The sequence below is a fragment of the Neopsephotus bourkii genome, unplaced genomic scaffold (assembly GCF_033783945.1).
Source record: "Neopsephotus bourkii isolate Nb327-2 ecotype Australia unplaced genomic scaffold, CSIRO-AGI_Nbou_v1 NB_1376, whole genome shotgun sequence".
NCBI classification, from domain to species: domain Eukaryota; kingdom Metazoa; phylum Chordata; class Aves; order Psittaciformes; family Psittacidae; genus Neopsephotus; species Neopsephotus bourkii.
The window spans coordinates 3,710,035-3,730,823 of record NW_026901855.1 but is presented as its reverse complement, the minus strand read 5'-3'; the positions used below and the strand labels follow the sequence as shown (position 1 = coordinate 3,730,823).

Sequence of the window (20,789 nt, the reverse complement as noted above, 5' to 3'; positions counted from 1 at the left end):
ACAGCATGCAAGACAGGCAGCCCCCACTCCTCTGTCTCTTTTTAGATTTGAGTTCCCCTACCATCCTAGTAAATGTCATACAGTGTGGTGTGGAGCTGATCCCATACACATACTGTGTCCCTGCCTCCTCCTACAGAGGCCATGAAACGAATCAGCAAATCCAAATAGAAGTCCCTGGAACATCTGAAATTTCCTGAATCCAGCAGGACACATGCAAAGGGCAGTAAAAAACTTCTTACAGGGAGCAGGCTCCTTTGTGGGAAAGGCCAGCTCTAAAACCTTTCCTCCTCTGGAATGAGGGTCAGCTGGTCTCTATTTCAGGATATGGGATCTCACACTCACTCTTTGTGAACTTCAGACTTACTAGAAAGGAACAGACCTGCACAAATAGAGTGTGCAGGTCGTGATGGTCAGGCATGTATACAGCTCACATACCACCATGATTGCTTTGCTGCTGACAAATAAATCTTTGTGTCCTCCTGCTTCTGTCACTGCCCAAATACACAGGGCTTCAGCAGGAAGCTTAGCTCTTCTAAATGTGTAATGTTTCACTCTGTTACTTGTTGGCAGAAAATTCCTCCCCGATTATGTCTTATCCCTTACCCTGGGCAGCATCACTGCAGAGCCTACTTTATTTTACACATACAAGGTTTAATTTCTATTTATTTTCTTTGTATTTTTAGCTCCAGCTGCTTGTCCACATCACAAAAGAGCCACATGATCTGTCATCACAACTGCCATTTCTGTCAAGGGTGAAGCCTGCATGCTCAGGAAGAAATGAGCTATGCCACAGGACCTGAGAAAAGCCTCTTGGCTGCAGTCACTGAGGCTGCTGCAGGATGCAGCAAAACACAATCATAAAATCAGATGAGATGAGTCTAGCAGGCACCCTGAGTGGTCAGCTGCCTGGCCATGGCTGAAGGCAGGAACTACACCTATAGCAATCCTCACACATTTGCCTAGCCTGCTCCTAAAACTCTCCAGTGATGTGATTCAAAGCCTTCCTGACCATCCATACCACCATTACAGTGGCCCTGCCATTAGATCTGGCTTTTCCCATGTTTCAGCCCAATCTCCTTAGCTGAATTTAAACCCATTACTTCTTGCCCTCTTTGCAGCAGTCTTTAGCAGATTTGAAAATCACTACTACTACAGCTCTTATTGAACCATACTTTTCTAGACATTTCTGCCCTAACTTGCCAGGGCTTACCTCATGGGTTACATCTGTTTGACCACCAATCCTTGCAGCTTCCTACTGAACTCGGCCCAGTTTCATCAAAGGTTTCCTGAGATGCAGTGCCCCAGACTGGACACAACATTACAAATAAAAGATTTTGTTTCACAAGGGCTGCTTCCTTGTCTCACAGACTACTCTCATGTCCATACATCCTTGAGCACACTCTGGAGCTCTACACCGCTGGTATCTGCCCCGATGGGTGCACATGGCTCTTGCTGCTGATACAATCTTTCAAATGCACCTCTAAACTAAGGGCAAGCAGCAGCTCATTTCCTAATGCCACAGCAAATCTGCTCAGCTCCCCATTATCTGCTGCAGGATTATCCAGTTTCAGCATTAATTATGTCATGTAGGCAAAGACAACAGAGCTGGCTCCATACATGCAATTCAACTCAATGACAAAGTTCACAAGGCACCATGTAGCTGCAGTTACACCTCTGGCATAACATTCACAATCCAGTTTAGGATAAACGTTGCCTTTTAGCTCAGATTCAACACTGACCTTAGAATAGTAAAGTCAGCTCTGTGTTGATTCACTTTGGTGCCTCTGGATTTTTTTCTGGAACTGCCATCTCCAGAGCTCACCAGATCAAGCACAGCTCTGCTAGACAGTCACTACATTATTGCTGCAGAAAATACATGCAGAAAATTAACTCAGGTAGGAAGCAATCAGAGTACTGTGTGAGGGGGGAGTCCAGTACCCAAGGTATCTGACCAACTCATTGCTATGGATAATGGCAACCCAGTGCAGTAAATTCTGCCACATCCATCAAAACAAAATGCCAACCCAAAGGAATTTCACAGGACTATATTATAATGCTACTTAAATGAATTTCATTCTCACTACTACAAATGAATGCAGATAAAAACAAAAACAAACCATAGGAACATGTTTCTACCTGTAGACACTAGTCCACTGGCTGAAAACACAGCACTATATGCTCACGTCTAAAAACAGCACAGTTGGCAAGGGCTGCTACTATTCTTACGGTGGGGTGTGTGTTTCAGGATTGCGAATAAGCATGAGCAGGAGCCCAGCACGTGTGTATAGGAAATGGAGAAGAATGTAAGTGGCAGTTTCCTAGATTTGTAGTGATTGAGTTGACAGGATCTGCAGTTAAGCAACCTTGACTCCAAGTTAATAGGGTTTCTGATTGGGAGGTAATTTCCAAGGGGTTTTAGGAGCTTGTATCAGTGCTGATAGTCATTTACATGAATAGTGATAATGCATTATCCTTCTCATGTCTTCCCACTATGCCTTTACGTCTCTTCTACCTTAACTTATCCTCCTTGATGGTTCCCTGCACAGCTGCATTCCACACTTTTTAAATAAAAGGCTGATCTACAAACATTTCCCCTGCCAGAACTGGCGAACACTTAGCCATTAAAATATTATACAAAATTTAAGCAGCCCATGACAATTGAAAATGGGAAATTAAGTTCAGCCACTATAAAATCCATAGTAGAAGGAAGTTCTGGATTTTTCTGGCCCAGCTATCATTGCAGAATTTGCTACAGGGCTGCCAGGGGTTGCCCCACACTGCTGCAGCACCAGTGGAGCAAGTGGTTACAGGAAAGAAGGGTACCCAAGGAAAAGGAAGGGCACACAATAGAGAAAGACACTCAGGACCTACCTCACTGGCTGAGACTGGTGACTTGTCAATGCCTCTGTTGACAGCCTCCCAGGATCTGGCGGTCACCACACAGGCAAAGAGAGGGTACATATCCCCTGCCCCAAGCCGCCGGCTGTACTTCTGTACCCTCTTCATATCAGCCTTGATGAGGGCCTGCCAAAGGCGGCAGTAATCCATACGGAAGGACTCACTCAGCACCTGGGGAGGAAGACATGGCCCCCAGAATACCATGACAGAAAGGAAACTGGGGAAAAATGTATCCATATGGGCTTAGAGAGACAAGGCTGCAGCTGGGTATGCTTTTTCAGCCTGGTGCCCACAGGCACCTCCAGAGGCCCCAGAAGCCCCCCATCACTACATACCTGGTAGAGCCCATGGTCCAGCAGGATAATGTGGGCCTTGCCGGAGGCTGGGCATTTCTTCACTAGCACATTGCCTGGGTGTGGGTCACAGTGCACAAAGCCATTCACAAAGATCATTTCACTGTAGAGTTTCCCCAGATTGCGAGAGATCTGTGAGAAGACAGGAGATGGTCACACAGTGCCACCACAGCAGGGTGCCTGCCAAGGAGGGGAGGCAGCCCCCATGTGCCAGCACTGCAGGGAGCAAGGGTCTGGTACGTGCCAATGTCCCCATGCAGAGCTCTTGCAGCTCCTCACACTGAGGAATGCACAGGGTGTCTGCTGGCATCTACCCTGGTGTTTGTGAGGTCAGGGGGGTTTTAAGGACACTTGCCTGGCATAAAAGAGAGAAAATACCTATGAGTAGGAATGGGGTTTCCAGCAGTGGGAAAAAAGTAAGACAGCAGATAGGGGCAGACAAGCATTCACAGGGAAGGCATGGAAAGAGCTGATTGGGTGGTGAAAGACCACTTGAAGGAAGACTTGGGTGTTTCCATCCGTGGATGGCAGCAGGAGTCAGCAGAGAAGGGGTGGGAAGAGACAGAGCCTGTCAATCTGCTTACCAGAATAAACATGGACTCCCTCTTCCCTCCCTCCATCCCACTTTCCCTCTTTCTTTCCTCAAACCCCTGCTAATCTGGTTTGCAATGCCTGTGAAAATGGAGAAGCACAGAAAGGCTGTTTAAATCATCCTGTCACTGCTGTGTTCCTCCATGCCACTGCTCCTTGCCACCAAGAGATGTTATTAGAGTTTAAAACCTCCTAGGAGCAAGCAAACATCCCCAGGGCCTAGGATCAATCCCTTGCCTTGCACTAACACAGCAATGTGCCTTGCTTTGACATCCCACCACCAGCCCTCTCTGCCGTCAGAGAGCGGCACAGAGCTCTACAGTGGAGTGCTGAACAAGCAATTAAAAGACAATCATTATAAATTATTCCAAGCATGTCCCTAGACACACGGCATAAGCAGCAAACAGGCAGATGTCCCCATAAGCAGAAGTGGTAGAAGAAGTAATGGGATACTAATGAAAGCTCATCCTGCAGACATTCACCCAGGAAAGGGCTTGTTTTACCAACCTCTGAAATGCGACCACCTCCAAGAAGAGCATTCATTATGAACAGTGCCCAAATAACTAAAAATAAGGAGGAAGAACAGGAACCCTTCCTGTAACACACCAACAGGGACAGCTGTAGGACCAGGTGGGACAACACTCCATCCCTCAAATGGGACTTGGAGCCACACTGCTGAATCACGGAGAATGCTGCCCCCATGCCAAATCACACGCACAGGTGTCATAGCACAGCCCTACAAGTCTCCTTGTAGTGCAGCTCCCCTAATGCCACACCGGTGTTATTTAAACTACTTAACTGAGGGGAATGTTTCCCTCCTCAATCACCAGCAAGCTCAATGGAGCAATGAAGTGACCCTTATAGGTCTCCTAGATCAACAAGCTCTAAAAGTGGATAGGACCAAAGTACCAGGTGCTGTGACCTCCTAGAAGAGCTGAGTAGCACTTGCTGACAGTCCAAGGACATGCCACAAAGTCTGTTTTAAGCCAGTCACTCATTCACACAGCCTCCCAGGGACCTGCACACCAGGCAGAATGGACTTGGACATCATGACTGATCATAGTATCAACCAGAACACCTGTGCACACACTGAAGGAGCTGCATTTTGCCCTCTCTGCCTCACTCTTTGCCCTCCAGGAACCTGGAAGAGCACAGAATTATTGAAGATGAGGACCTGGGGACAATCTAGGGCACAATGTGATGTCTCATACTCATTAAACACAAATCCATACAAGGGGTGGCAGTTCTGAAAACCTGTGGGTTGGTCATGGCTAAAACCTGGAAAGCTAATAATTTGGGGCACCAGAATATGGGTTGCATCAAAGACAGCCGATTGTCCTTCTGCACTGTGGTAATGGCATACGCTGAGAAAGTGAAACAGTGGAACAAGTTGCCCATAGAGGTTGTGCAACCACCATCCTTGGAAGTTTTAGATCTGGCTGGATAACACCTTGAGTAAGTTGGTCTGACCTCACAGCTGACCCTGCCTTAGGAGGTTTTAGAGGAGACTTCCTGAAGCCCCTTCCAATCTCAAATATCCTATAATCCTATAAAAGCACCTCTTACGAAGTTATCCACACTACCCTCATAACAGCATCTTATGGGGTGGCTATAGACTCCAGATGCAGGAAAGGTCTCTTCTCCTGAATCAGCAGACAGGTTACTAAACTGATCTGTGGCCATAGCCTTTTGCAGACAACAAAGGAACACAAAAGCAGCTTGGGGATTCATCTTCCCACCTTTCCATGAAAACAGAGGGGTCACAGTCCTGATCAGACTCATAGCCTAGGTCATGGGTACAAGACAAACTTCACTGCAAGATCCCCATTCTCTCTTCTTTCCCTGCTGTATTGATAGTTACCTCTTCCCCAGCATGCAACCTTGAATATCTGCAGTAGTTGAAACTATGCTTTTATGGCTTCTTTAAGAAAGAATTCTGTACAACTTCTTTAAGAAAGCATTCTGTACAACTTCATTAGCATACAGAAGATATGTTACAGGGATTTATGACATAAACATATAAACGCTCTTAAGTTTGGAAAACAAAATTACCCAGTGTAAGAGATGGAACTGTGCTGCACACTGAAGTATTTTTCCATATTTTTGTCTGTTGACAAAAAATAGGATTTATATTGAATTAAGATAGAAAGCACCAATACTGTCAAATTCTAAACAAAAAAGGAAGGTCATATATCTAGGGCTTACAGTGTAATATGTGAAGAGTGACCTATCATTATATAATGCAGACAAAAAAGGAGTTCACGTTTCTAGAGAAAAAGTTTAGGAAAAAAAACATGGAAAACCTTACACACATTAATTCTCCAGTACTGTGACTCCTCACTATGAGCCTTTATGCCACCGTTATTAAGAAGGGTACTGGATAAATAACATACATAAACCACACTGGAAGAATGCTGTCAGGTGACATGAGAAAACAAACATATGAAAACCTCTACTCAGGAGAAAGGAGGAATCCAGCATGCATTTAAGCTGTATAGGACCTCAAGGTGAAGGTGCATCGCAAATTAGACAAAAGGTTGCAGTGATGCACGGAAACAAAGACCAAAGTAAACACACAGGCGTTTTGTTATGACAGGAAGAAGTCATAATTCCTTTCCCAGTTTTTCATCCAACACAAGGAGGTCCTTATCATTACCCCAGCATTGTTCTGCTGGACATCACAAAAAAGTAATAATCACCCTTGGAATCCTGCATTCACTTTCATGTGACAGCTCGTTAACAGAGAGATGCCGACTATACAGAGTGAGTTCGGAGAGAGCAAATAAATGAGCAGGATGCAGGAGGAATTTACTGAAGAAAAAAAAAGAAGTACTGAAGATTCTGAAGTTGGTTAAGGAATAGCAGAGGAGGGCAGTCTACCAGTATTTGAAGGTTTGAATAGCAAGGAAGCAGAAGCACTTGTAGCACTGCATGTGCTACATGAAATACAACCAGGCAGAAGAGGGTGTAATAAAGAATAGCATAATTTAGGCATAACACATAAGGAAAAAAATATTTTGCTAGTCAGCAAGCAGAGCTGAGCTTTATGTGTCAGGATGACACCAGACCCTGGTCACAGGCATGTCCTTGCCTATTGCCAGAAGGTGTGTTATTGGCAAAAAGAAGTTTGATTTGTCTGTTTGTACTGCAGCAGAATATGATGACTACAGTTAAGTAGCCTGTGGCCTCACCAGTCAATGCAAATAGCAACCTGCCATTGCCACATTACATGACATGACCATGACACTGTGTCAGGCAAGCTGTACTTTTTTAGCCCAATGTTTTCATTTTGCAAAAACAGAAGATGAAGAATAAGCAGATCTCAGACAATGAAATGAAGAGTCAGCAACTGGGGTAAAAACAGTGGAGTGCCAGATACGTGTAGAAGAACCAGGCTCTTCACCAAACTAAGCACATGAAGTTCATTTTATGTACTCAGTACAGCAAGGATGCTACATGCCACAAATTATCTTACATGAGTTAAAAGTCAATATCAAACAAAGCAAGAATGTGGTGCAGACATTAAGAACTGTTATTGTACAGTATCACACAGTATCTTTATAAACTAGTCAAGTTCACTGGAAATAAGAAAGAAATAAAAGTTTGACTTTGGAGGCTGTTCCAAAAATTCATTCTTTAGATGGTCAAAACCCTTCCCCTAAATCCCACCTTCATTTTAATGATGCCCTGTTTAAATTTCCTTAGCTAACATGAACCTGAAGTTTAACTACTTCCTTCCCTCTCCAGTATTTACTACTCCAGTGTGTTCACCAGTAAGGTAATTATCAGCATAAATACAGCACAAATACTGCCCCATTTCTACAGGATGTTCCTTTATGTGATGTGTCTTAGGAGACAACCTGCCTTTTACACTTCCAGTTGCACTGCTCTGGAAACACATACTTACTCTGTGATTGACTAATATCCCAAAGTTAATTCTGACATGTCACTTCCCTCTGACAAACTCCCAGCATACTTAAGGAAATCTTCATATTAGTTTTAAGCTTTTCACTTTGTATTGCTCATTGTTATCCCTTTCCATCACTTCGGTCCCCAAGGTCACTAAGCGCTATTGCCACTCTGGTCCTTCTCTACAATCACAGAACCTCTCAATTTGTCATCAACAACCTCCTTCACATAGTTCTGTTTGTGTGGAGGTCATCACTGAATTCACTAAATAAAATCAGTTTGAAGAGCAAACCTCACAAAACTCCTCTATGGTAATCTCTCCCCACCATTGCATGTATCATTTCTTACCTACTTTGCAATTTCCCTGCTAATCCCCACCATTTCTAGTTAACCAACTCCTCTCAAGGTACCAAGGATTTTATGAAGTACATGTATTGCATTTCTGTCATCTAGTTCAGATGTAGTGTAGATAGCAGCAAGGATGTGTTTCTTCTTGTATGTGTACACAGCTGTAGTTGCTGCCATCAGTTCTGAAAGCCTAGACAACCTGCTACCCTCCACTAGGAGCTGCTTTTGATTAAACCTATTATATTCTGTTGCATACAGCCCCATAGCAGCAAACTTTTGGGGACATACCAGCTGCTGTATGCATCATTCTTCTTAATGAATCAGCACACATCCATGACAGAGCAACTTGACAATAACAAAACACTGGAAACTCCATCATAAATTATTATCTTTAAAAACACCAATATGCAATAGTGAGCAAGAAACCTCTCAGAAAGGAAAGAATGTGTGCAAATTTGAGCCTAGGAATACTCCTACAGTAAAAAGATGACACATATCATGTTAATGGGCAACTGCAATGCAACAAACCAGCCTTGGTTATCCATGGAAAGTCACTGATACTTTCCTGGCCCTGTGAGGAAACTGGCTCCAACTAACATGAAGTGTCGTGGTTTAAACCCAGCCAGACAGCCTTTCATTCACTCCCCCCCTTCTTGCCCTCCCCCTACTCCCCGAGGGACAGAGAGGAGAATCGAAAAGAATGCAACTCCCACGGGTTGAGATAAGAACAGTTTAGTAACTAAGGTATAACACAAATCGCCATCGCTACCACCAATAAGAATAATGATAAGGGAAATAACAAGGGAAGAGAATACAACACCTCATCACCAGGCAATCGATAACTCGCCCCCCAGCCTGACCAAGCACTGACTGATACCTCCTCTAACCCCCTAGTCCCAGCCCTTCCAGTTAACTCTCTGTTACATCCTGGGCATGACATGCTGTGGTATGGAATACCTCTTTAGCTAGTTTGGGTCAGGTGTCCTGTCTCTGCTTCCTCCCAGGTTCCCCTCCTCCCTGGCAGAGCATGAGCCTCACAAAGTCCTTGGCCAGACCAAAACATCAGTGTTATCAGCTCTGTTCCCAGGCCGAAAGTCAAAACACAGCACTGCACCAGCTACCAAGAAGGAGAAAAATGACTGCTACTGCTGAACCCAGGACAAGAAGAAAGGGTAAGAAAAAAGTCCTGTGACATGGTCCCGTAGAGCTTATCTCACTGCCTGCTCCTGTTAAGTCCCAGATGAAACTGCTTGATATGGCATCATCCTTTCCTGTCCCACCTCCATCTGTGACTGTCTCTTTAGATCTGGAGCAGATACTAGTCTCTGGCCTTAATTTGCCTGTAATATTTGCCAATTATTTTAAGAGATGTCGACACTAACTTCTATTGATCTCATTAAAAGTAAAGGTCGTTGTGCAGCTCATTTCTCAGGGTTCAATATTACCTCCCGAGGCCAAAATAATAGCATCGATTTTGGAACCTTAATCGAAGGTTAATTGGATTGAAGAGTGCATTGGGTTTTGCTTTCTTTCGTTATTGTTATTACAGCCATCATCTAAGGGTTTGTTTAATCCTGCTAGGGCAATCCTGCCCAATTAAACTGGTGTCAAATTAGCAAAGGGTGCGGATGGAGAACAGCCACAATTTGGAACCTGCTCTGTGTCTCTGCTCTGAAGTGGCTCTTGTCCAGAGCAGATTAGCATGGTCACACACAAGAGATGCGATTTCACACTCTGCCTTGCGTGATCCAGTTGTGAGGATCAAAACACAGTGCCCTGTAATGCAGAACTATTGCTATGCACTGATTAGCGTCACAGCAAGGTGATGTCTGGACACACATGACGTCATTAAGATACAGGAAGAGTTTTTAGGACTCCTGGAGTGTATTCCTAGAATGCCCCACATTCTCTGCTGGGGACTGAGGAAATTATTTTCTGGCTCAAACCCACATCTTCCACAGCATTTAAGTGGGGAAAAATATTCTGACTCATCCACCCAGGGAACTGAGGGACTAACTTGGTAAGTTTCTACAGATTCTCAACAGGACACAGGTATAGAAGACCAGTCATTGTTTAATTGTTTCATGCATCTCTGTCAGACCCAAAATGGCTATGGGCATCCTTTTCCCTTAGCTTAAATGTAGTTGTATTTCCTCAGATTTAATGCAAAGCATTTGCTGAGACTGAAGCAATTGATTGACACTGAGGCTTCAGACTGACTCTCAGTAAGAAATGAGTTTGTGTGTAATTTAACTTTTACCTGATGTCTTTGCACAGTTCAGAAGCTGAAATACTGGAGATCACTATCCTCGCTTACCAGTGCCTTGTCAATTTTCATTAAGCTTCAGACTAGAGGAAGTGTAGGAGAATCTGCAAGGAAACCTCTCCCCAGATTAAATCAGCAGGTGCAAAGAGCAAGAATAGCCATTTTCCCCAGAAGTTGTTCTTCTCCATGCTCCATTTCATCTAACACTTGAGTGTTATAAGCACAAATACTTGAGACATGAGAGGTTTCCACACTTGTGCTGACAAAAGGATCTCGCCCTGGGAAATCCCACTAAATTTTAGCAGCTACAAGGCAGCAGCTCCTGAGTCTTGGCAGAAGGGTAAATGCCACACTAAAAGCATATTTCAAGTTGCAAAGCTATCAACCACATTAAGGTAGCTGGGCTCTTTATCGAGCTAAGAGATAGCATTCCAGTGCACAACCCATAACAGAAGGAAGAAGAAAAAGCCATAGAAGGATGGGTGACAGATGGCAACAATTGTGTGCAGTAGCTCATCATAACACCTTAGCTGTTTGCTTTCACATCTCAGCTGGACAAAACACTTTCCTGACCTCTGAGTCACCCATGGGTCATGATTAGGCTCTAGTGAGCTGAAGTACATGGCATTGTTTCCTTTCTCTGACTCAAAACCAAGCCAGGGTCATCATGGGGGACTCTCCACTTGGCTACCTGAGCTGGCTGGTTAGTTGGAGGCAATACAGCACATGCCAGGAGTGCACTTGTAAGCTCCACAGCTCCAACAGCCTGCTGATCCAGCAGCCTCTGTGAAGGCAGGCAAACCATCCACAAGAAGGGATAGGGAAGATTCATGCAGCAGATTAATGTTAAGATTTGTATACAGATAAAGTCTCTCTAATCAGGTAAAATCAGAACGGGTGCAAAAGGAGGATCTGTGCCATTTAGGATCTTCTTCAAAAGTCCATGCTCTAAGCACCCTTGCTATCCTTCCTTCCCTCCTGCATACAGTACACTACAAACATCTTAAGAGCACCTGTTCTTCCCACTTCTTCCAAATGTATCTTCCCAACCAATACTGTAAATGCTCTTGTCTCTTGAAACAGTAACAGCCTTCTTAACCTTGCCATGTTCTGGTCTTCCCTCAAAATTCATGCCAGCTCATTTCTTGATAACTCCCCTCTCCAGGCTTCCCTCCACTGTCAATACCCTAGCTGCATGCTCCTCCTCAGCTACACTTGCACATGAATAAGTAACTGTTCCACAGGCAGATATTTCAGTGTTTGCACTTGTCTTTAGAAATCAAAGCCTTCTCTGATTAAATGCCATTACAATCCAGCGCTTGGACGGATCCAGAGAGATTAATGTGCTTTTGGGCAGCTTTAATGATAATCCTGCTACAGACGGTATTAAGTAAATGTCAGTAACCTGGTTTGAAGGGAGCTTTCACCTCAGGGATCCTTTCCATTTAGAGGAGAGAGGCTCAGCTTGCTTTTCAAGGCTGCGTTGTCACGCAAGAGAAATCCTGCTTAGTGAAGACCCTTCTTCCTCCACCCAGTAAAACAAAATGGAGTAAGATGATTTATAGAGGGCTTTATAGATAAATAGATTGAGGTGATTTATAGGGAACTAATGTATCCCTTGAAAAGCCAGAACTGCTGCATATTATAAGCCATGTCAGTTTTGAAACCTGGGTTGCCACCCTTTCCTCATGTTCTTTTCAGTGTCTGCTGCCTTTTCCTCACCTCACCATCATGTCATGCAGTTCTTTAGTGAGGGCATCAACAGCAGCAGCTGATAATGGACTTTGGTCATGTATCTGCTGCAATATGCCAGAGGAGAAGTCTGGGGGGTGCACTGCTTACTGTGCTCATTTTACTGTGGCTGTAATAACAGATCTCATTCCCCATCACATGGTTCTGACAGGCTCAGTATTGCCTCCTTTATACTATTGCTTTACTAGCAATCAGTAGAAGTTAATCATTCATCTCAGAGGGTAGGGAGAGAAAAGGAAGAAAGAAGAGCTCAGCACAGACACTGAGAGAGTTTTCAGGAACTCAGTCCTACCACTGAGCCGAGTAACCTCCTATACCTGGAGATTACCAGAAACCGCTAGGGTTTATACTTTGCAGTAGCAGAAATTTGTTGACAACTTTTTTAAAATTACACCTCAGCCATCATGCAGAGTCCAGCTCAGAATCAGCAAAATACATGGTTTCATTGCTGCATGGAACCTGTTGTGCCAGGACAACATAAAAAGACATTCCCAAAGGCATGGATGAACAAAAAAATGAGCTGAATTTTCACCCCAAATCTTTCCTATTGCAAGCAAAAGCCTCCGCAAGTTTGAAGAGCTGAAATTAGCTGCTGCTTTGTCTTGGCACACACTGACAGCAAAATATGTCACTGAAAATGATCGAGTTTTCTACCCTGACTGGCTGGAGAAAGCTATGGAAGACTGCAAACAGTGTCCCTCCTGGGGCTTCTGCACACAACTCTGTCACCTCCAGCAGGTTGAGAAAATTCAGAGAAGCAACCAAAGTCCCAGGGAGCTTCACTGTACTAGGTACCTCGATCTCAGAATGAATCTACTGTCCAAGAACTGTGAGAAAGCCCAGCTCAAAATCCGAATGCACGCATGCTCAAGAGTCCTCATGCTACCACATCAAACCAAGCTTTTCTGCCTGACTATTGCAAGACTTGAGGCATATTCACTGTCGTATCTGAGCACTGTCTTTTTAATTTGATCTCTGCCTTTATAGCAGAAGAAAAGGACAGGATAATTTCACTCAGAGAAATGACTCTCTCACTTTCAACCAGTTGAGTTTTTCAGGTGAATGGAGCTGACTGCATGTTCTGCCATGGACAAGACTTTTAAAATCTCTCTGGATAGCAAAGTCCATGAGCTGCCATGTTCTCAAGAGTCATATTATAGTGCTCTTTGCAGACCAGATGCACCATTGAGGCATTTATCTTGGTAAACATAAAGAAAGATCACCAGCACAAAATAGACACACAGAAGGATTTGTGTCTACCTCTGATTGCTGACAATGACCTCTGTGAAGCCCTGATGAAAGGGAGGAAAACCAGTGACCCAAATGCTCAAAATACTTATGGAGATGTGAAAGGAGAGAGACTGCACTATCTACAAGTAAAGCTGTATTCATTTAAGAAATCCCTTGAATGAAAATGGACCAGACATCTCGCAGGGAAGAGAGCATCGTTCACTATCACCCATTGACTTTGCTTGTTCATCACAATTACAATGGAAAGACAGTCTTAAAACCTAATTTAACTTTGGACCTTTCTTTCCTGTATTTCAGTGGAGAAACACATGAGAAGGTGCCTGCTTTTCTGCCTGCAGAGGTTACTAGAAAGTATCTGCAGGGTGCAAGAGCAGAGGAAGAGGAAAAGAGAAACAGGTAGGTTACTCAGTCCTCTACCTGTAATTTGGCTGAGCTCTTTAGGCAGAGAAAGAACTGCATGCTGAGTTAGGGAGGCAGCTGAGCAGATAGATACACTTAATGTGCACTCCTTGTGAGGTATACCAAACTCACATTTCCCCTCCCTTGAGAGATCTCTGGCATGTCTCTAACTGATGCCACACAAATTTTGCCATGGCTGGACAGGGAGAAGACAGAAGGAAGAGCAGAGAGAGAGGCAGCATTCAGATTTGGTAAGTGGATGGAGAGATTAAGTACAACTCATTTTACGCTGTAGTTCTTTGATAGCCAGTCAACCAAGTGCAACTTTGAAGCTCATTAATAGGGCACAATGGGAAAGACAAGCAACAGTGCCTCAGTCAGCAGTCACTGACTGGGATGCGTGGCTTAACACACTGTCCAATGGCTCAAAACCCTTTCCCCTGGCATCTTCTCAGCTCCTCTGGGAAGTAATAACTTCTTTTCCTCAAGAATCAACCAGCCACAGGGAATCCAAAGTGCTCTCCTGACTTCATGCCACACATACAAACCATTTCACTCTTCAGGGAAATGTAGGCTTGTTGTAGCAATGAAACCTGGCAGTTGTTTAATGAAGGACTGCAAAACTACACAGTAATGCAGAACCAGGAAGCAAGAAAGAAAACTGTTGCATTTGAAAGAAAAAGGGAGATTTTGGAAAGCAGAAGGATACATCTATGAATATTATGCAAATATTCACTATGTAGCAAATAGCACCATGTCAGAGGCTCCAGCACCCTAATAAATCATAGGTCTTACATGATCACAGTTGTATCTCTTGCATAAGGTGACAGCTTTTGAGATACAAAAGCTACATCCCATGCATTTGTCCACAAAAAAGTTAATGCAGAAAAAAGAGAGGGAAAGAAGAAAGACAAAAACAATCAGAAGCTGAAGTTGTTCCTTTAGGATAACAGCAACTGCCACCTAGAAACAAACCATGGGTTTATGTAATAGAAGAGGATGGTCATTTTTCACTATCTGTCTCCTCAAATATCTCTCTAGCTCCACAGCCTACAGGACAGCCTGCCCCAAAAAGCAGTTATGTATTTTTCACAGAAGCACAAGAACTGAGATCTCTCAGATTGATTGCTCTGTCCATATCTGTATGTGCTCCCTTTTCTGCCCCTCCCTGTCCTGTCAGCCTCTACTTTGCATTGTCAATTGATTGTCCACATCAGTTTTGCACTGCCCACCATACCCAATTCAAAGACAGATGAAAAGCTACCTCATTGACATCGATACCGTTCCTCTCCATGTAGGCCCTGTCATTCACCTGTCCCCCTTCCATAAACTCCATGAGAAGGACACGACTTGATGAGAGCTCCCAATAGATCCTGGGAACCTGAAACAAGAGCAGGTGTGTTAGGACAAGCAACAGGCTGGGAAAGCAAGCAGAATATATCACATACAACCTAGAAAACAAATAAAAATGGAAGAGGCTGAAGTGAGGACTTGTTTTTTTCCTGAGTACAAGGGAGGTAAATCCATCTACCAGCCTATTCCCCATGACAGCAGCAATGTGTGCAAGGACAGCGTGCCAATTTAAGAGCAGCAGGATCTGTCCTATGCAACATTTCTGGCTGTACTCTACAAAATATTGACCACCTACCACTCCCACTGTCTGAGATCTTGTTTATCTGCTTTGCAGTTTCTCTAGCTGGGCTGTTTAACTAGTACCTTTGCAAGTTTCTGAATCATCCACTCAGCTCCTTTAGACAGGAACTGCATCTTGTTTGCTATGCAAAGGGCCCACTTATGCAGCTCTAAAAATGATAAGCCATCATCGTAAATTGTATTTCTGCAGTGCCCCTTGGAACAAAAATGCCTTTGAGCTGACAAACCCTGCATACTTAGGCCATCTGCAATTGAACTGGAAGAAAAAACAAGTGTCACAAATAAGGGACTTGTCACAGAAACCCTGGGAGACCATTAACTATCTTACTGCCAACATGACACAGTAACAAGCGTAAAACGTCAAAGCACTTTTCGTTCAACCTGCAGTAAATCAAGCTGAGCGAGGTACCAGTAAGAGGCCCAGTGTTACCCAGGGAGGCAGTGATGCAGGCATCACTCAGGCTGGCCCCCCTTTTCCAAACTCTTTCCAGCCAAATTCTTTGCATGTCAAAGTCCCTACTGTCAAGAGTCCTCCTGCTGAAGCTCCCTTTGGATATTCCTCACATCACTGTGCTGACATGACAACTCTCAGGCTGTCCAGATTTGCCTTTGCACAGGGGTGAAGCCACACAGGTACATTTTACCAAAGATATAAGGAAGCTCCACCAATTCCCATTATTGTGCCCCAGTACAGAGATACACATTTTGGATCCTATAGAGAACCAGCTGTGCAGCCCTCTCTCCTTACCCATCTGACTCGGCTGTTGACTCAGGACTCACACACTGCAATGGTTCACTACCTTGGGGCAGGACAGGAAGAGGTAAGAGCTGTTGCTCACCTAGTGTGACCAAAGCCAGGGAACCAGTTAGGCCACTGCACCTCATCACAGCTCCTGAACAAGCAGCATTTTTTAATACTCTGCTTGTAACTACTGACAGTGTCTCAGTCCCTCACAAACTATCTGCCTCCCCCACTGTTCCTGTCCTAAAGAGACCACTTTCTCAGTGTCACCCACCTTTACCTTACCACGTGTGTGCTGCTTTAGCTCAAAGACTCCTTTGCTGAGCAATTCCAGCGTCCCTCAGTATCACTGTTCAACACTGCTGGCATACTTGCCAGTCAACCCTGCATGAGACTTTGAGGCCACAGGTCCACTATGGGCAAGGGGGATTCAGTTACTTGCAGCCTTCCCAGCTTATCTGCGTGACAGTTTTCACAGTTAGACTGGTGAGAAAGAAAGCCAACTCCACAACTAACAGTACCCCAGCCTATCCAGCCCACTGAACCCTACTGTCTTAAATCATTTCAGAAGATTCTCATTCTTGTCTCAAGATTAACAGGGGAAAGTCAGCAGGCTTGTAAAGCACTGACCATGCTCTTGCAGATGCTTCTCTCACTCACAGCCGAATTCTTCAGTGATTTTTTTAATTACTCACAGATGTTTGGCTGTAATGCTAGCACATGGAAACAATTTACCTCTGGCTTTAAAAGCTCAAAAAGGTTCACAGCACAAAATCTACTTCTCAGCTTTCTAGCATGTTTAAGAAAATTAATGATGCAGGAGACCAATTCTTCTGTTGCCTTTGGGGGATGAACATGTCTCTGAATTGGCAGGTCAGACGGAAGGATCCATTATTTAGCCATTTCAAGCCATTTGTTATTGTTACACATATTGATATCATGATAGCTCCTCAACCCAGCGAACAGGTGATTGGCTGCTCCATAGGGATTTACTTCACAGTATCCTAGTTACAGCTGCAATGGATACAGCTCTCCAAGGTGCACCACTTCTGATAAGTGCCCACTCAGCAAAACCACTGGACTTTGGCCTTCTGTAGCCCAGGTGGCTTTTAGCTACCTGTGTCTATGGGAAGGCCACTGCTGCCACTGGGATCCAAAAGGATTGCCCCAAACCTGAAGTCAGGTGACAAGGAATTACAGCCCTTATATGGAGGAAGCAAAGAAAAGATGTATGTATGAGCCTGCAAAGCCTAACAAAAACTCACCTAATTTCAGACATCTGTCACTTTCATCTTGGGACTTCTGCATAAACAGGAGGCAAAAACCTCCTTTGATGTGTGTATGCCACAGAGTCCAAAGGAGGGTGCATTTTTTGCTCCTTTAGCGTCTGTGCAAATGCAGTTACAACAGTGACTCTGCCCACAGCACAATGTGTGCTTGACCATACATATATTTCCAGAATGCACACAGTGCAGGCTTGTCACAGACTTATACATCAGCAAAAGTTTCATGCACATGTGAGTTCGAAGATGTGAAGTTATGTCTTCCTAAGAGATGAGTACATGCATGGTTGTCTTGAGATATTTGCCACTGACCCTAGTCAACATGTAGCTGGATATTTGGGATAAGAGTGTCAGTGGGAAAAAGCACAGTATTGGGTGCAGTTGAGTTTGTGTATGAAGGTAACATGAATTTATTAGCCATGGATAAGATCTACCCCTCTGCTCTCATGAGACCCCACTTGGAGTACTGTATACAGTTCTGGTGTCCTCAACATAAGAAGGACATGGAGCTGTTGAAGCAAGTCCAGAAGATTTATAAGGAGTTATATACAAGGATGATCAGGGGGCTGGAGCACCTCCCATATGAAGATAGGCTGAGAAAGTTGGGGCTGCTCATCCTGGAGAAGAGAAGGCTGCATGGAGACCTCATAGCAGCCTTCCAGTATCTGAAGGGGGCCTACAAGGGTGCTGAAGAAGGACTCCTCGTCAGTGATTGTATCTATAGGACAAGGGGGAATGGGTTTGACTTAAAAAGGGGATATTTAGGTTGGATATAAGGAGGAAGTTCCTTACTGTGGGGGTGGTGAGGCACTGGAACAGGCTGCCCAGAGAAGCTGTGAATGCTCCATCCCTGGCAGTGTTCAAGGCCAGTTTGGACAGGGCCTTAAGCAATCTGGCCTAGTGCACAAGATGCATAAAGTAAGACTATGAAGGCACATACATACATGGAAATATTTGTTCCCTCACCTTCAGGAAGTCAAAGTTCTTGAACATATCAGCAACCTTCTCAGCATTTCTACCTTCATGGAGGAAATCCAGCTCCAAGGGCAGATTCTTCTTAGCTTCTTCCACCAGCCACATGAACTCAAAATCTGGAAAGATCTGCTTCACAACCAAGAGGAGAACCTGAAGACAAGGGAACAGGCAATCTGCTGCATCCTGGCTCCAAAGCCTCACAGCCACACACTGTGCTGTTTTGATAGAATCGTTCCATGTAATTTACAGGGAGATAAAAAACCAAACCAAACCAAAACACAACAAAAAAACCCCACCAAACTAAACACAACAAAAAAACAAAAAAAACCCCACCAAACCAAGGACAACAAAGAAAACAATGTCTAAGTGCGTGTAGGGTTCCTGTGGTATCATAACACAACATATGGTGCCATGCTTTGGGCATGCAACACAAATTTTGGCTTGCTTTTCCATCCAGGAGCATGTAGGAGTTAAATGATGGCACAGACAGCAAATGGAGCCCAGCTGCCTGCTGCCTAGAAGTAAGAGAATGAAGCCATGGAGAAGAGACCACATGGTCAGATCTCTCCAAGGGCATTGCCCAGTAGTGACCCTCTTCTGAGTCCTATGGTTCTACATATCACTGGCTTCACTTGAACAACCCTCAGATAATGCAGAAGGGGAAGATCTAACATGAGGCTTAACTCAGTGTTACGTCTTCCACTGCTGAGCAAGAATTTTGCTAGCACAGAAAATCCACTGGGCAGCTCAGAGAAGACAGTGGAGTTTGGATACAGGTATTAGATTACAGAAAACACTTCTGGTGGGGATCAGAGGGCAAGCTGCTCCTCAGCATCAGTCACAGCCATCCTAAGCAATGCTGAGGTGGCGTTTTGCAAGTGTTATACATTCATGACCTGCCATTCTCTCCTGAAAGGGATCAGGTATTCAGCTGCACAGGGCCTTGAAAAGCTCACCAGAAAGGTTGCTGGAAATGTTTGCTTAAAGCAGTGATAAGCAGTCCTTCTTGAAGAATATCAAGATTGTGCAACTGGATGGCTTAATCAAAACTGTACATCAGACAAGCATGCTTTCTGCTCAAATGAAGGGCCAGTTTCTCCACCAGTGGCACAAATTTATATAACTGACAATCTGAACTGCATCTTAAAGAAAATAACATGTTTGGGTTTTTTTAACTGCTTGTGTCATAAAACAACAATAAAACATTAAAATGTTATCCACTTTGTTGTCTTCACCTTACTTGTTATGCACATCCATCTGAATATGAAAATTGACTTATTAATGTGTTCCTGGACAGTTTTCCTTTCTAGATCTCCACAACTGAGGTGGAAATTCCTGCAGCACAGGAGGAACACTTAAAGCACACACAGAAAGCTGCTATCATTGAAATGTATGACAAAAAGTAAATTTATGAACCATCACTGCTCCTGTTCAGCTGTGTGAAAACATTTGTTCTCCACCCCTGTTTCTACTTCTCTTATCTAAATGTCAGTTCCAAACTCAATGTTCCTTTAAAAATGTAATCACCAGGTTCCAGACACCATTGAATGATTTTTCAACTGTTATATCTAGAAACATAAATCCTTTCAAATTTATGTCACCCAAATGAAATGTAACCAGCCATCTTCATGAACGTGTACATAAACTTTTTAGGGGCTGCAGATTATTTCATTGGTGCCTGATGTGAGAAAATTCCTGCATTGTTTTTTGCTTTCTTTAAATGCTTTTTTGAATCAATTTACCAACTTGACCATCAGCAGGGACAAACTTAACAAGTATTTGGTCTGTCCCTCTTCTGACGTGTCTAACATTGTCTTGAAGTAAGTATTGATATAAGGAGAATAATGAAGTATCTCTCTCTGGATTTACCAGATGCTGTACTGATTCTTAAAGAGTCAGCACTGATGCCATGAAATCTCAAGTGAATTTAGGAATTTTCCATCTAGCTTTTCCCATCCAGATTCCTTCCCTTCAGTCTCTAAATAAGACAATCCCCGTCAATATTTAAATCAGCCTGCTACCTAGCTGAACTATCTGTCTGATTCTTAAAGGACCAGAACCTCAGTGCAGATAATATGGCTTTCAGTGCAGCCTACACAAAAATAGTCCCACAGAAGGATATGATAATGCATATAAGCCAACATTTCACAAATGGTCCTTTAAAAAATAAGGCTGCATGTGTCATGCTGTGAACTACTTTCCTATAGATGTGTGTACACAACAGATCTTGAAGATGACAAAATAGACGGTCTGTCTATTTGAGGAAGGACAACACTAAATTGCTAAAAAGAAATACACTGGTTTAGTTTCAAGTTTCCCAGGAGGTTTAGTCTAAAACCAGAAAAGACAAGAATCACTCTAAAATAATT

The 20,789-nt window shown here is 43.8% G+C and overlaps 1 protein-coding gene across 3 annotated transcripts in view; it reads right to left on the bottom strand.

Moving 5' to 3' along the window:
• ADCK1 (aarF domain containing kinase 1) overlaps positions 1 to 20,789 on the bottom strand; it is a 78,778-nt gene that overhangs the window by 3,461 nt on the left and 54,528 nt on the right. For all 3 annotated transcript variants that reach the window (XM_061367516.1, XM_061367515.1, XM_061367517.1), the window contains 4 exons: positions 18,412 to 18,570; positions 15,032 to 15,148; positions 3,234 to 3,383; positions 2,872 to 3,069 (listed from right to left, as the gene is read on the bottom strand). In XM_061367516.1, the coding sequence (XP_061223500.1) occupies positions 2,872 to 3,069; positions 3,234 to 3,383; positions 15,032 to 15,148; positions 18,412 to 18,570 (624 nt within the window). The remainder of the gene's footprint in view (positions 1 to 2,871; positions 3,070 to 3,233; positions 3,384 to 15,031; positions 15,149 to 18,411; positions 18,571 to 20,789) is intronic.